The sequence below is a fragment of the Malania oleifera genome, chromosome 8, assembly GCF_029873635.1.
Source record: "Malania oleifera isolate guangnan ecotype guangnan chromosome 8, ASM2987363v1, whole genome shotgun sequence".
Lineage (NCBI taxonomy): Eukaryota > Viridiplantae > Streptophyta > Magnoliopsida > Santalales > Ximeniaceae > Malania > Malania oleifera.
The window spans coordinates 79258449-79275463 of record NC_080424.1 but is presented as its reverse complement, the minus strand read 5'-3'; the positions used below and the strand labels follow the sequence as shown (position 1 = coordinate 79275463).

Here is a 17015-nt window from a genome sequence, read left to right as displayed (position 1 = left end):
TTAGTTTCTCATGCCTGTAATAGAAGCTCGACATTTTTCAAACCAACATATTCTTGTCATTAATCACCATCACCATAATATTTTCATCAAAAATTAGGGTTCTGAGGCCAACCCCTTTTAGATCGAGCAATGCTCTAAGCTCCTTGAGGTTATGTCAAAGTGTTCAGACAATGATTCTATCACTGGATGACCACAAATGGTCTTTTATCTCTTAATTTTGGTTTCTTTTTTGAAGGAAACATATACATAATTGCAGTAACCATTCTACAAATGCCAGTCATTAGGGGTGCGCAGAGACTAATCATTACTAAGATGATAGGTTGATTACCTTCCCTCCGCACAAGTATAGTCCTGAACTCAAAATATGGTTTTTTTTCTGACCTCTTACAGGGTTTTTCTTTATTTTTTCTCTATTTAAAAATAAATAAATAAATAAGGTGCCAACTTCATTTTAAATGTTTTACCTCCTTTTCATCAAAACTATTTCTTTCTCATTTGGGGACCGCCAATCCCTTTTCATCGTCACCTTCAGACAAAATCTAGCGTCGATAGAAAACAATGAGTGTCAAATTTTGGAAAAGTGTCATACATTGGCTTGAGCACAATATATATAAAAAATATTGATACAAGGAAGTGTACAATTTTATTTTTTTATACTCAACTTTATATGTAAAAATATTTTAAATTTTTGTTTAATTTAATTTATTTTTTGATCATAGATATTTTTATTTGCCGGGTCTTCATAATATTTTTATTTGCCGGGTCTTCATAATTTTTCAAGTTGCTGCATGCTATTAATGTTATCCAGTCAGTATAATATTATACACAAACTTGAAAGTTATCAAATACAAAGAGTATTTATCATTATCACTCAGGGACAGCAAGACAAATAAGAGTATACAAACCCGAGATATAATAATAATAATAATAATAATAATAATAATAATAATAATAATAATAGATAAAGGTAACACGATTTTAGTTCATAGTTGGGATAGTAGTTTCAAAAAATTCTGGCGTGGGGCACACACAGCCTCCAAAGGCTCAGCCCTGGCCATAGTCGTGGCAAAATTACAGCTCATGTTCACCTCCTGCCCAATATATATATATATATATATATTTATATATAAAACATTGATACAAGGAAGTGTGCAATTTTATTTTTTTATACTCAACTTTATATGTAAAAATATTTTAAATTTTTGTTTAATTTAATTTATTTTTTGATCATAGATATTTTTGCATTGGACAATGTAACATACTTTTAATTCAACAAATCAAAATTTTGGTTTACTTTATTTGTATAAGCATATACATAGTTCTTGAATGTGCTGATAATATAATTGGATAGGTTATATGACTTACAAGAACTATTTGTGTTTTGAATTTATATAAAAACTTTTACTTGCAAATTTTTAAGCTTTTAGCGACAAATTATTTTGTTGCTAAAAGATATTTGAATTATTATTCTTTTTAACAACGAGAAAATGATGAATGTTATTGTAAATGAACTGACAATAAATTCAAAAAATAATAGTGAGAACATCATTGTTAAGGTGTAATGAAGTAGTCGTTGTTGTACATTGATGACAATATTCATTTTCGTCGTTATTAATCATTAATGACAATTTTTGTAAAGTCGACACTAAATTTTTTTATAGTGAAGCCTATCACGACGAGCGACAATAATATTTTATAGAATCGTTAAAGTTTTTTACGACAAAGATTCTCTTACTAATGATGATTTTTTTTTTATCTCGTTTTCCTTTACAAAATTGAATCTTCCAAGAACTAAAGCCATTTTTGATTCTCCTCTTTAAGTTTGAATATTATTTCTTCAAGCTTTGAGTTCCCTTTACCAATGGAATCTCTCTCTCTCTCTCTCTCACGCGCGCGCACGCGCACACACACAAACACAAGCTTTTCCTTGGAGTCTCCTCTTGGATTGAATGGACGCTCCTTTTCATGGTTCAATGAATGTGTGTGTGTGGCCAAGGGCTATAGCCTCCTTTTTATGTAGAAACAAGTGATATTGCATTAACCTTCAACTTTCAAAAATGCTCTTTTAGAGCAAGAAAATTTTTTTTGTCCTATAAGGATATTTGAAAACAAGTTTTCTTCTCGTCCAACCTTATCCCAATTTAAGATAACTTCACAATTAACTCAATTAAAACCAATGTACTTTCGAAAAGTGAAATTGAGTATCCCAATTTTAAATTGCACATAAATGGACTAGAGTAAGATGAGAAAGCCTCAATTAACTTTATTTGATCAATTATCCTTTCATATTCTTCAATTAATTTTAAAAATTTCAATCCAGTCAAAATTGAATGTCTATTTCTCCACTTTTAATGATATTCAAAAAGAATATGATAAGACCTACTCTTCTCTCTCTCTCTCTCTCTCTCTCTCTCTCTCTCTCTATATATATATATATATATATATGTTTATTTCATAAAATACAATTCAAAGAAGTGATTTAAAGGGAAAGAGTTTCCTTTCTCTTATTTAATCAATTAGAATGAAGTACTTTGCTAGTTTTGGTGCAATCCCAAGAGAGAGGGTGAATTGGGTATTTAAAATTTCTCTCTAGGTTTTACCAGACATTTGCAGTATTACACAACCTAGAGCCTGTCAATGTAACCGAGTTCGGTTAACCGAACATGCAATCTTTAGGCATTTCGGTATTTTTCTTTTTATAAAGTTACCCCTATTCATATGATACACTAAGATTATGGGGGCCATTTTCATGTAATATTATGAGTCTTATGGTCGATCTAAGGCTTTTGAGCATATACCCTAAATATCTTACGTCGGTTGACCTTCGGTCGACCAAATGGTACCCCTAAGGTCCATCTATAGTCTTAAACTTATCTATCCTACCATGCAAGTAGGACATTAATTATGACAAACCCTTGAAATTAAATTATTATAGATCCAATAATATTACAACAAATGATATATATACATGCCGAGTCTTCATAATTTTTCAAGTTGCTACATGCTATCAATGTGGTCCAGTCAGTATAATCTTGTACACAAATTTGAAAGTCATCAAATACAAAGAGTATTTATCATTATCACTCTGAGATAGCAAGTAAGACAAATAAGAGTATACAAACCCGAGATATAATAATAATAATAATAATAATAATAATAATAGATAAAGGTAACACGATTTTAGTTCATAGTTGGGATAGTAGTTTCAAAAAATTCTGGCGTGGGGCGCACACAGCCTCCAAAGGCTCAGCCCTGGCCATAGTCGTGGTAAAATTACAGCTCATGTTCACCTCCTGCCCAACCTTTTCCAACTCGAAACACTGAATCACTGCACCCAATGCCAATGAAACTGTCCGCATGCCCATGCCAGCTCCCGGACACGCCCTCCGCCCCACTCCAAAAGGAATAAATTTGAACCCTTCTCTGTCCCCCTCAGTGCCCTCAAACCTCTCTGGCTTGAACTTTTCGGGCTCCTCCCATACTTTGGGATCTCTGTTAAGAGCCCAAACATTCACCAATAGGACTGTCCGTCGCGGTATGTCGTATCCTCCGAGTGTGCAATCACCAGATGAAAAATGGGGAAGTAATAGCGGCGCTGCAGGATATAATCTAAGAGCCTCATATACTATACAACGGAGATAAGGAAGTTTGGAAAGGTCCAACTCGTCAATTAAGCGTTCATGTTCGACATGGTTATCAATCTCCGCTCGCACCTTCTCTAATACCTTTGGGTGATCCAGTAGAAGAGACATTGCCCACTCTAAAGTGAGGGCTGATGTATCAGTTCCTGCAACAAACATAGCCTGGACCACATATGCTAGTCAATGCTAGAATGAAAACATCAACGCCTTCCTGGTAAGTGTGCAAGCAAAGTGTAAAAAATAACGTCGAAGTGTTTGTTACATAGCTCTTACCGCTATTATGCTTTTGATGAGTTTGTCTGAATAGAATTCAGGTTTAGATTCTTGGAGGGACAATAGATTTTCAATCACTGTCATCTTCTTTCCGCTTTCCATATTGGGAGTGCAATTGAATGAATTAGTAGCTTTCTTTTGTCGAACCTCATCTATCAAATTCTGCAGAAATTTATCTCTTTTCCTATACATCTTGACCATATTCTTCTCCAATCCTTTGTACCCAACCCACCTCAATATTGGCAGGAAGTCACACATGTTCATTGACTGGGACGGAAGGAAAATCTCTCTGAGTTCTTGCAGATGCTGCCTGATTCCCATAACGGTGGTTGCAGCCTCTCCTTCAATGCTGCGCTTTCCGGCAAATATCCTCATGAGAACATTGAACGTTAGAAGGGAGAAAAAATACTTCAGCTCCACCTTTTGGCTTCCACTCTTTGAGACTTCATAAAGTCGGCGAAGAAAGTCACGAACTTCTTCTTTACGGATGGCAGAAATTTTCTGGATGCTGTTTGAGGAGAACATTTCTTTGACTGTGAGGCGACGAACACTTCGCCAAAGGTGACCATATGAAGCAAATGGGAGGGATGTATAATCGTAACTAAGTACATCCCCAGCAAGAGATTGCGGTCGGTTTGCAAATATTATGTCGTTCTTGGTGAAGCACTCCTCAACAGCAGAGGGAGAAGACACGACGACGATTGGCAGGACACCGAGTCGGAGATTTAGTATGGGACCGTATCGGAGTGATAGTCTCTCGAGTGCTACGTAGAGTGGGTTCTTAATGAGGTGAAGGTGGCCAATTATTGGAAGAGCAAATGGGGTCGGTGGTGAAATTCGGCGGGGACGAAGTTGAAGTCGGAAAATGAGAAGTGACAAGAAGAGAGCAAGATAACAGTATAAGATATCCATGGTGTAGCAGAAGGTGTTAGTGCCCTGAGAGAGTGTGTGTGGTGGGAGCAGGAAGCTAAGGGGCCAGGAGAGTTGTCCTAACAATTGAGGTGCGAGTTGTTATATAGGCATATTGACAAGTATTATTCAAACATCGTCAACTTGAGCAGGTTGCGACTTGCGAATGATATTAGATGGGCTTCGGGGTCATAGTCCCCGAAACTGTGATCTAACATGGTTGAAACTAAAAGCCTAAACCTACTCGAAGATGTCGGAACATCTCAACCAAGTGAATGAAATATCAAAGTGAATGAAATATACCCTAAATATCAGTTTTTTCCTGGCCGATTGATGACTAGGTGAGGTGAGTAGGGTAGAGGGTAAGGTGCACGCTATCATTTTTTTTCCTGGCCGATTGATGACTAGGTGAGGTGAGCAGGGTAGAGGCTAAGGTCCACGCTATCATTTTTTTTACTGGCCGAATGATTACTAGGAAAGGTGATGGGATTGCAATAAGTGGATCGACAATATAAACAAAGACCATCATCTAGACTTCTACCATATACACCTCAAGTGCGTTTATCACAGACACAGCGTGCGCACCCTCTCCCTCTTAGTCACCATTGATTTTAAATTTCAATGGCCTGCCTATCTCTCTAGGTTTGTAGGGTGCAATTTTCTGAAATGAAATAGACAACTTTTGCTTGAAGACAGAAACAACTTTAAGTAATATGAAAATTAAACGTTTGCATTGATTGCCACATTGTGAAATTGCTAAGGACGAGCTCTCTGGCTATAGCACCAGAGCAATAGTGACTCCACAAAAACTTTGAAGTTAACACCTACTGAGTATACTACTGGAATATTTCCTGCTGAAACTCAAGAGGGAATTGGAAAATGCAAGCTTGTGAAATGATACCACCGCCCTCCCATGTTTGGCTTTGAGACTGTGTCAGACATATTTTCGCCTGACAGCAAAGAGCCAAGTAGACCACCAAAACATGGAATATCCGAGTTTTTTTAGGGAAATATTTAAAATAAAATACAATAAATGCATTGTACAAAAATTACCAAAAAATCGAAAATCGGACCGAAACTAAACCAAAACCATAAAGGGTTCGGTTTTTTGGTTTTTGGTTTCGGTTTCTATTTTATTTTGAAACCGAATAGAAAAAAATCGAAAAATTGATTTATATAAGATATATATATATATATATATATAATATGGCTTGTAAAAATATAATATGTAATATAGCCATATAGGCATAGGCACATCAGCACAGGTTGCAGCTTACAGCATTAGGTTTTTAACTTTTAATTTTTTAGTTTACACTTTTTAGGTTTCACCTTTTTCAGTTTTCACTTTCAATTCATGCCGCCTCCCCCCTCCCACCTCCTCCTCTTCCTTCTTCCTCATGTCTCTCTCTTTTTTTCTTTTTTTTTTAATCATAAAGCGTAAAACTTATATTGACCAAAATGGATATGTACAACATTCACTGGGCATACCCAGATAGAGGGGAACTAAAGAACTCCATCCAAAATTACATCATAGCCATCAAGGAACTACATCCAAAATTACAATAAAATTACATCATACTACTTCAAAACTCAAAATGCCAAGAGAAGTATACAATTGTTTCTAGGCACATTCTTCACCCCTCTGATTGTATCCTCATGTCTCTTCTTCACTGTAAGTCTGTAACTCTGTTGTGCCATCTGCCGTGCGTGCCGCCCGCCTCTGCCTCCTCCTTCCTCATTTCTCTTCTTCTCTTCTCCACTCTCGTTGTGAGTCTGTGACTCCGTTGCGTCATGCGTCCGTCGTCCGGCCTTGTCTGAGTTGTCTCTCAGACTCTCACTCGTCACTCTCACAAACTCACTCTCTCGTCTCCATTGTGCCGTGTGTCCGCCATCCGGCCTCATCTAAATCGTCTCTCAAACTCTCACTCGTCTACTGCTTCTGCTACTCTGCTAGCCAGCCCACTAAGCCCAACACCCAGCTTCGATCACTACAAAAAATCAAGGTACTATTAGTGATGAATTTATAAGTATTAATGACGGTTTTAAAATAGTTGTTATATCTAACATTACTACTAACTTTTAGTGACAAATTCAAAATTTTGTCACTAATAATGGACTATTAGTGATAGATTATAACCGTCACTAAAACCCTACTATCGTTACTATAAATTCTAAAATAGTTCAACTCAAATTCATCATTAATAGTAGGGTATTAGTGACGAATTACAAATTCATCACTAATAGTAGGGTATTAGTGAAGGATTGAAATTCGTCACTAATAGTAAGGTATTAGTGACAAATTTGAATATTTTGCTGATAATTAGAAAAATTAAAAAACTTTTAATACTAATATATTTTTTAATCATCAATTCTTATGTAAAAATTTGTAATTACATTTTCGCATACATAACCTAAAACCATAATTACTACAAAATTCGTAAATCATTCAAAATTTTGAATTCAAATATAAATTCAATTAAAATAAAGAAATAACATTTGTTCAGATAACAAAAGTTTTTTCAAAATATTCAAAATTCAAATACAAATACTAGTACAAATTCAAATTAAAATATAAAAATTCCATTTGTTCAAATAACAATAAAAATTACAAAGAAATAATCAAAAGTTGCATTTGACAACTGTAGTGCATGCATGCATGACATTGTGCTGATGTTATGACAGCTGCGAAACCTACAAATTAAGAGTCATTAAAAAAAAATTAATATACAAATGGAGAGCTAGCGCTCAGTATAATCAGGAAAAATAATTATGTGATATAACAAATTCGCAAAGATTTCATAATTATGAATATTATACAATTTGTACGGTAGTAATATCAATAATTAATGAAAAAAATAATGTCAGTATTTAAAGTTAAACACTGAGTTCACATATTTCCATTGAGTTACACACTTGAAAGGTAGCCTATAAAGTCGAAGGGATGAAAGGGTCTTTGAATAATCATGAGAAGATACACACACAACTATACTTGCAACTACTTATATATATTATGTGTAATTAACTTTTAATTTTTTGTAAGGTAAAACAGAGTGAATTCATTAATAAACAAAGCTCAAGTTAGAGGCCCAAGGATACAAAAGTGCAAGAAGACCCAAAACAGAAAATCAAAATTTGATATTGTTCATTAACCATACATGTAATTATTATCTTAAAATTGAGACATCTTTAGTTATGGAGGTTGTTTTATCTTCTTCTTTTTTTTTTTTTTTTTTTTTTGTGACAGTGTTTAAAGTCTTTTAGGCATGTTTAGTCATTAAAATTATTTTATAATTTTTTTCTATGATGGTGTTTAAGACCTTTGAAATAGTTGATTAATTTTTTAGGACATGTGGTTAGTTTGTCCTTCTACCCTAATCTCTAATTAAATACATTTATGTCCAATATTTGTGTCCTTTGTTGCCCTTTTGATAAGCTTAGGTGCTTATGAGCAGGTAACATGAATCCTTATGTCATCCTCCTTTGTCGTACTCAGGAGCAGAAAAAGCAGCATTGCATCAGATGGGTCTTTAATCAGTTTGAATTTATGCCTAAGAAATTATAGAAGGAAAGTGAAAAAAATTCTGTTAATAGCTGGATTAGTGTACTTACAATGGACATTTAAGCTATGTGCCTAATGGTAAAAGTAATCATTGTAATGTATATTATACAAGTTTTGTCACTGTTATGTACAAATGGCTGATACAGGGCAAGGGGCTCAGCCAAAATGGAATGAGAATTTTGTATTCACCATAACTGGTGTGGTCTTCGAACTCAGGATGAAGATCATGGACAACGATAGTGCTACTCAAGATGATTTTTTGGGGGAAGTAACACGAGTTGCAATTTATTATCAGTTGTTTCTTTTTTTTTCTTTTTCATTTTATTATTTTCTCAAAGAACTGACTTGATTGCATCCTACCTTTTTATACATTATACCTGCTGCTTGATTTTTCACTTGTAAATATGTGATTCAAAGATTGTGAACCATGGGTGTTTGTACATTGCCCCTTAATCAGCGCACTACCTTAAATTTTTCATATCATCTGAAGTTTTAGTACAGTTGCTAAGATTACTTTGACTAAAGATGTTTAGAAAGGGGACTATTTAATGAAATCACATAATGATTGTTCTTTAGATTTTTTATTGCCTTCAATTTCAGAAAACACAAACAGTATAGGGGAGAAATCACATTCTCCAAACCATAAATGTGCTTATTGTAAAATGCATTGTAGCCATTCAGTTTCAATGGGAGTTTTATATCTCCCATGAGTATTATTTTGTATAGCCTCTATGATTCTTGACTAGTCATTGTACGAACTAACAAAAAATCAGCCTCTAACACTTCGCTTAAACATGTTCATTTGGCTTGGTGTACAAGTGTGATAAGTTACTTGCAGTGTGATTTGCAACTTGTGAATTTGTATACAACTTGAAAAAGTTATATGGAATGGTTGTTCTTAATAATCTTGATTCTTGAAAGCACTTCCTGCAGTTATGAAATTTGATTTATGTTTTCAATGAATCATTCTTGGTTGCATAGCTTGCTTGATTTCAATAAATATTCTCGGCGATGAAAGATAATAATAAAAAATTAAATTGGTAATAATCCACCATCTACCATTGCTATTATTAAAAGATAAATAGAAGTCTTAGTTTCTAGATTATTATTATTCTAAAATGTCACTTTTTTTTTTTTTTTTTGTAATAGTGTTTAAAGTTGTTTAGGCATCTTTAGTCATGAATGCTTCTTTAAATTAACTAAACCTACATTGCCTCATTTCTTATGATTCCTAACTTTCATTCATTATTTCAAAAATATTTTAACATTAATTTTATTATAATTATCGTTGTACATGGTTTTTTTTTAGGAAAATTTTAACAAATTTTCGGCAGCATACCGTCTGTAAATTGGACATTTTCCCTTAAAACCTGCACCTGATATGTTCAAATAAGTCATTTATAATTCAGTTCAAGGCACACAAGAACCTATATCCACTACCAGCATGTAGTACACATCAACTGCATCCGCCATGTAGGAGGCATTCTAAACTAGCAAGCAATCATGAAGCAATCAATAATTCACAATATATAGTCTATCCATTAAATTCTGAATATAAATAGCAGAGCACAGTTGATAGTACTGAGTTCAGTGTAGTATTGTTATTCATCTAGGCATATGGACATGAACGTTATAAGATGATGAGAGCATATAATTTAAAGAATTATGAAAATGATGCTCTCTCTGAGTTATGTATATATTCAACTTATGTCTTTTTTAAATTTTCAAATCCTTAGCCAAGTGTTTCTAATATTTTCAATGATTTAGGCTTGGCAATGAATGACTTAGGCTTACCGGACAAAAAATATATAAATGAATGCTTCTTTAAATGAACTAAGCCTACATTGTCTTATTTCTTATGATTCCTAACTTTCACTTATCCTTTTAAAAATATTTTAACATTCATTTTATCATAATTGTTGTTGTACATGGGTTTTTTTAAAAAAAATTTTAACGAAATGTCGGCGGCATGCCGTCAGTAAATTGGACATTTTCCCATAAACTTGTACCTGATATGTTCAAATAAGTCATTTATAATTCAGTTAAAGGCACGCAAGAACCTATATCCACTATCAGCATACAATACACATCAACAGCATCCGTCATGCAAGAGGAATTCTAGACTAGCATGCAATCATGTAACAATCAACAATTCACAATATATAATCTATCCATTAAATTTAGAATATAAATAGCAGAGAACAGTGGATAGTATTGAATTCAATGTAACGTTGTTATTCATCTAGGCATATGGACATGAACGTTATGAGATGATGAGAGCATATCATTTAAAGAATTATGAATATGATGCTCCCTCTGAGTTATGTATATATTCAATTTATGCCTTTTTCAAATTTTCAAATCCTTAGCTAAGTGTTTCTAATATTTTCAATGATTTAGGCTTGGCAATGAATGACTTAGGTTTACCGAACCAAAAATATATAAATGAATGCTTCTTTAAATGAATTAAGCCTACAATGTCTTATTTCTTATGATTCCTAACTTTCACTCATCGTTTTAAAAATATTTTAACATTCATTTTATCTTAATTATCGTTGTACATGGTTTTTTTTTTGGAAAAAATTTAATGAAATTTCGGCAGCATGTTGTCTATAAATTAGACATTTTCCCATAAAACCTGTACCTAATATGTTCAAATAAGTCATTTATAATTCAGTTCAAGGCACACGAGAACCTATATCCACTACCAGTATGCAATACACATCAACTGCATGCATTCTAGACTAGCATGCAATCAGGTAGCAATCAATAATTCACAATACATAATCTATCCATTAAATTCAAATATAAATAGCAGAGAAGGATAGTATTGAATTCAGTGTAGTATTGTTATTCATCTAGGCATATGGACATGAATGAGCAACCACAAGCTCGGTACACATCCTTATTCAAATGAGGATTTCAATACTTAACACATGTTGTCTTACATGTATGCATGATCATAAGGTGCACAAACACACTCTTTATTCAAAACAATAAGTTCGATTAATGCTTCAAGATTTTGATAAAATATGAATAATCTGTAGACATCTTGAAGGCAATTTTGTAAGATAAAATTGACCCTTTTGGTTTGATGATGGTGAAAACTGGAAAGTGTACTAGAAATTTTGACTTGTTGAAATTTAAAACCATATTTATACATGGTTCTATTTTGGATAAATTACTTCCATCGCTTTTGGCTATAATTCTATATCTATCCTGTGATTTTGAAGACTATAACTTCCAAACTCTGTTGCAAGCAATGCAAAAACATCCAAAATTGATTCAAATTTTGAAAATTGCTAAGTGGCACCATTCATACTAAACAGTTCAAGTGTCAATATGCTTATCATATAAGGATAAATGTGTTTGTTATCATTTGTAGCTCATATTCAGTTATATGTATCATATTAGTCAAAGACACTGCTAGCCTTATTCTCTTACCATGTGATGCATTTAGTTTACAAGTTGACTCTTAAATTGGCTTGTATTGGAATATACATTAGATGTGTATTATGGCACCTAGCATCAAGTTTATTTGTTTTTATCATTGTCAACTCAAGATTCAAAATGTGAATTGAAATCCTAATTTTGGGAATCAAGAACTGAGTCTTAAAGATTCAGTACAAGTTTCAAAAATTGATTCCAAACTACATGCATATATTTCTATACATAAAAGAAAAAAAATCATAAAATACTTTTGCACAAGTACTATATTAAGCCATATAAGTACTATACATACCTTTTAATGAGAGGAGCCACCCGCATCATCTAGTCGAGATTGGCACATCGTCTGCTCGAACTGCGCTTGCCTATTCATCATGTCTTACAACTAGGCTTGAAAGGTGGAGACCGTGTCTTTCAATTGCTGGTTCTCCGTTTCCACCATTTGCATCCGTCGAGTCATCTCCTCCGCATGAGACTCGGCGTCTCAACGCACTCATTCCATGTCTACACGAGCCACCGCACTCATGGATGATGATGTTGTTGGGTCGATGTATCCACTTCCAAGACCTTTCACCCAGCCCCCCACTCGTTCCCCAAGCACCTAGGAAGTTATTTGGAAATATGTCATTTTCTGACTCCCCTCTGAAATAGGTGCATCCCTTAGCTTGACCATTTGTGCCTAATTTTAGTCATGAAAATGATAAAAAGGAATAAGTAAGACTACAAATTTGATTTTTTGAATCAAGTAATAAACTAAATATTTTTTTTCACTTACTTGCGCACCCTCGCACCACTCCCCCCATCGCCATTGGTGTGTTCTCTGATAAAGATTCAACAGTGACTCCTCTGCACCAGTATTAGGATCACGCTACATTATCATATAAGACATCATTAGTATTATGTCATGTAATGGTCATATAGTTTTATATATAGTAATTACCTGACGATGATTTATGAATAACCTCAATCCACCGCAATGCGTCGTAGGGAGTTTTCTGTGGTTCGCAGCATTTGTTTCATATATGGCCTACAAGGAAGATGTAATGATGGTTTATTAGTGACATCATTGTAAAAAATTAGTGATTATAATACAAACACATCACCTGAAAGTGTGAGTCGCGGAAATGGCGACACACCACCTCCCAATCCTATTAGGATATCTTATTGTATGGCCGCGCTTCTACTTGATCTCCCATCGCTTGAAAATGGTTGCACATTTTCAAGCAATAGCTCTTAAATTTATTGCACAATTGGACATCGACCGTCCTCTTCACATGGTCATCCTCGAAGATGTCCATATCAAACTCCTCCTACATATATACATAATACAATTAGATTTTTAGACATGTTAATTGGCTAATATATTAAAATTAAAAAAATATTTAATTTTAAAAAAAGGGTTTGGGATTACTCTCCAAAATGCACATGTAAAGAACCATACGTTACTCCTAAGTCACCTGCGGCCAACTAAAGGTCATGACTGGAGCATACTGTCAGCATATAATGTCGAGCTCCCAGGTCCATGAGGTGCACCAATCGTTAACAGGGGTGGTGTAGTCTGGAGGAATGTCGATTTGAATCCGCTACTTTGTCCTCTCCAGGTGCTTCTTCAGCGACATATTCTTCGCTGCACCACGGCTCGACCTGATGGTGGATGTAGATGATGAAAGCATAGTTAAATTAAGAACAATATTATAATCATACATGTGAACAACTAACATATATAGTTGAAATGTAAATAAAGTAATCATATCCTTACCAACACTATTCATCATGGTCGGCAACTCATCCTGCATGTCAGTCGCATTAGTGGAATCAATGTCTGGATGAGGTGCCTATGGCTTGCCACCGCATCAGGACCGATGGGCTCCACCGGTCTTGAGGATGTCAGATCATTCTCATGTGATGTAGACGAGTGCCTGGAGAATGCTATCTAGTCTTAGCCACTAATGGAGGTGATCAATAGGAAGTCAATGGTTCCCCTTGTGCACAAAGTCAAGGCATCATGATTCATTTCATTGTGCCATAATTCCTTTTCTAAACACTCTTTAATATTGGAGAATGCTATCTAGTCTTAGCCACTAATGGAGTAAATGATGGGCTAAAGATTTTTATTTTGACATGGTGTAGAACATGGCCTGTTCACACTATCATCTAATGCCTGTTTAACTTGTATGACTGAATGTCTATTGATAGTAAATATGTGTTATACATATATGTATATAGAGGATCACTCTTTACATTTCTTGTTGAGAAGAAAATTCTTGGCGGAATGATGAGAGGAGATGCCCAAATATAATTTTAAAAGACATCAGTGGAGTTAACCTATTCTAGTTTGGGGTATACATTTTATCTAATATTTGTAATATCTTTGCATTTATTTATTTTATTGAATGAAGTAGATTTTTTCAATCCAAATCTTGACCTATTTAAAATGAAATTTAAATAGATTTTCGTTTTAAGTTTAAACTTTAACACACCTAAAATAAATTTTATAAATGTAATTTTATCTAACAAATTTTGGTTGAATATATTTTCCTTTAGGAGTGTTTTGTATTGCTTATATGATATTAGAATATTTTTACTACAAAATGATCTATAGATGTAGATATTTATATGTAATGTTAGCTTATTTTATTCTTTAACCAAACAATAATTTTTTCCTTAAATTACTAGAAAAGACACTTCCCCCTTGAGTCACCGTGCGCATACATACAAATTGGGATGATCCAAGGAACGAGGACTCAAACTGGATGAGGATGTAGGACGATTGGACACATATACTAGGATTGGTTCTGGAAGGCATGGTAGAGGAAGAGGCTTATTGAAGTCAACATAACTTAAGGAATCAGAGTAGTATGGTGTAGACTCAAAGAAGATGATATCAGAAAAGACAAAGAATCAATGTAAAGTAGGACTATGACATCGATATTTTTTTTTGAGTATAGGAATAGCATAGAAAGATACATTTGATAGCATGAGTGTAGACACCCCATTTTTACCCAGGCCCAATATATGTATTACTATTATTATTATTATTTTATTATTATTATTATTATTATTATTTATTCTTATTATTATTATTATTATTAATCTTCACTAATCTTGTTATTTTTATTATTATCATTATTGTTATTATTATTATTATTATTATTATTATTATTATTATTTATTATTTTCATTATTATTTTTATTATTTTTATCATTAGTATTTTTATTACTATTATTACTATTATCTTATTTATTATTATTATTTTTCATTAGTATTATTATTATTACTTTTATTGTTATTTCTATTTATATTGTTTATTATTATTATTATTATTTATTATTTTCATTATTATTGACATTATTTTTAATTATTATTATTATTAGTATGTTTACCTTTATTATTACTATTATTATTATTATTATTATTATTATTATTATTATTATTATTATTTATTATTATTATTATTATTATTATTATTATTAATCTTCACTAATCTTGTTATTTTTATTATTATTATTATTATTGTTATTATTATTATTATTATTATTATTTATTATTTATTTATTTATCTTTGTTATTACTATTATTATTGTTATTATTTATTTCGGTTATTATTATTATTATTATTATTATTATTATTATTATTATTATTATTATTATTGTTATCATTTTGTTGTCACTATTATTTTTAGTATCTTTATTATCATTATTATTATTACTATTATTTATTTATCTTGTTATTTTTATTATTATTATTATTATTATTATTATTATTTTCTGTATTATTATTATTATTATTAGTTATCTTTGTCATTACTATTATATATATTATTACCATAAAATATGAAGGGAATAAAAATGAAAAAGGAAGGGAGAAGAAGGAATTTTTAGGGTTGAGATTTTATAAAAGGGGAGGCCAAGCGCACACACAAACGGGAGCGCACAGCTAAAAAAAAAAAAAAAGGATTTTTTCTTCTTCTTCTTCTTCTTCTAGTTTCTTCTGCCGGAGACGACCTCCTGTCTACTCTCCTATCCCTCTCTTACCTCCATTCCAGCCATCCTCCCTCTGCCTCTCTGTTTCATAGCTGCCCTCTGTTCTAGCCGAGCCCCCCCACAATCACAAACCACTCCATACCGCAACCAAACCAGCAAGCCACTCCCCTATTCCGGTCCAGCCGCCAACTCCGACCACCTGTTCCTCTCTGCTTCAGCCCTCCATCACAGTCACCGCGAGCATTGACCTCCAGCAGACCATAGGAGTTCTTCTGTAATAGCTATACCAACTCCACCGCAGCAACACCATATCAGGACCTCCCCTGTTCTCCGGCTGCCTCCTCGGAACTCCAGCCACCGTGAGCACCAGCAACATACCAGTTCCGGCGTCCTCGCTGCTCACGGCCACGTCCCCATCACCAACAACACCCACTGCAACTCCACAGATCCACCCGCCGCAGCGCCACCAGCGGCTGTCGCATGTACCCCAGCTTCCATCATCTTTGGCCACAGCAGAGCAGGCAAGACCGCCAATCCTCTACTCCGTGACCACCCCAACACCAGATGCACCACCTCGGCCAGCCTCTGCCATACAGCATCAGCGGCCATCCCCGAGTATCCCTGCTTCCCGTCGTCCTTCATCGCTGCCAATAGCAGCAACCTCTGTAAGTCCCTGCACTCAAACACGATACACACACACACCTTATGTTTTAAAGTTTAAATTTTTCTTTATTTTATCCTTTATATATATATTAAACTTGTTATTGAAGGTTTTTTTTTTTTTTTCTGTTGATCATATTGTTATTATTATTTGTATATTGTTATTAGTAAATTGCTTGGATATTATTATTGCCATTATATTAATTGTATTAACGTTATTATATTGATTTTACTTGTGTTGTATTAATTGTTGTATTATTATTATTATAGAATTTTTATTGTAAGAACTTGTTCTAAGATTTAAAGTTTAAATTTTTATCATATTTGTTACATATATAATATTGTGGTGAGATCTAATAACTGATACTCATGTTTATATTGTTTTTTGTTGTATTCATTATTAATAAATTTATTACTATTATGAAATATTAATCGTTAGAGTTTGTGTTTAAAGGTCATATATTTGTATTCATTGTACATATTAAATATTTAATATTACTGTATAATTGTTGTTGTATCATGTGTGTGTGTATATGTGTAT

The 17015-nt window shown here is 33.4% G+C and overlaps 1 protein-coding gene across 1 annotated transcript; it reads right to left on the bottom strand.

The window, feature by feature from the left end:
* Positions 1–3185: 3185 nt before the first annotated feature.
* Positions 3186–4826, bottom strand: LOC131162756 (cytochrome P450 81C13-like). Its single transcript, XM_058119360.1, has 2 exons — positions 3915–4826; positions 3186–3803 (listed from the first exon to the last, which is right to left on the bottom strand). Exons 1-2 carry the CDS (start codon positions 4824–4826, stop codon positions 3186–3188), a joined length of 1530 nt encoding a protein of 509 aa, XP_057975343.1.
* Positions 4827–17015: the final 12189 nt, after the last annotated feature.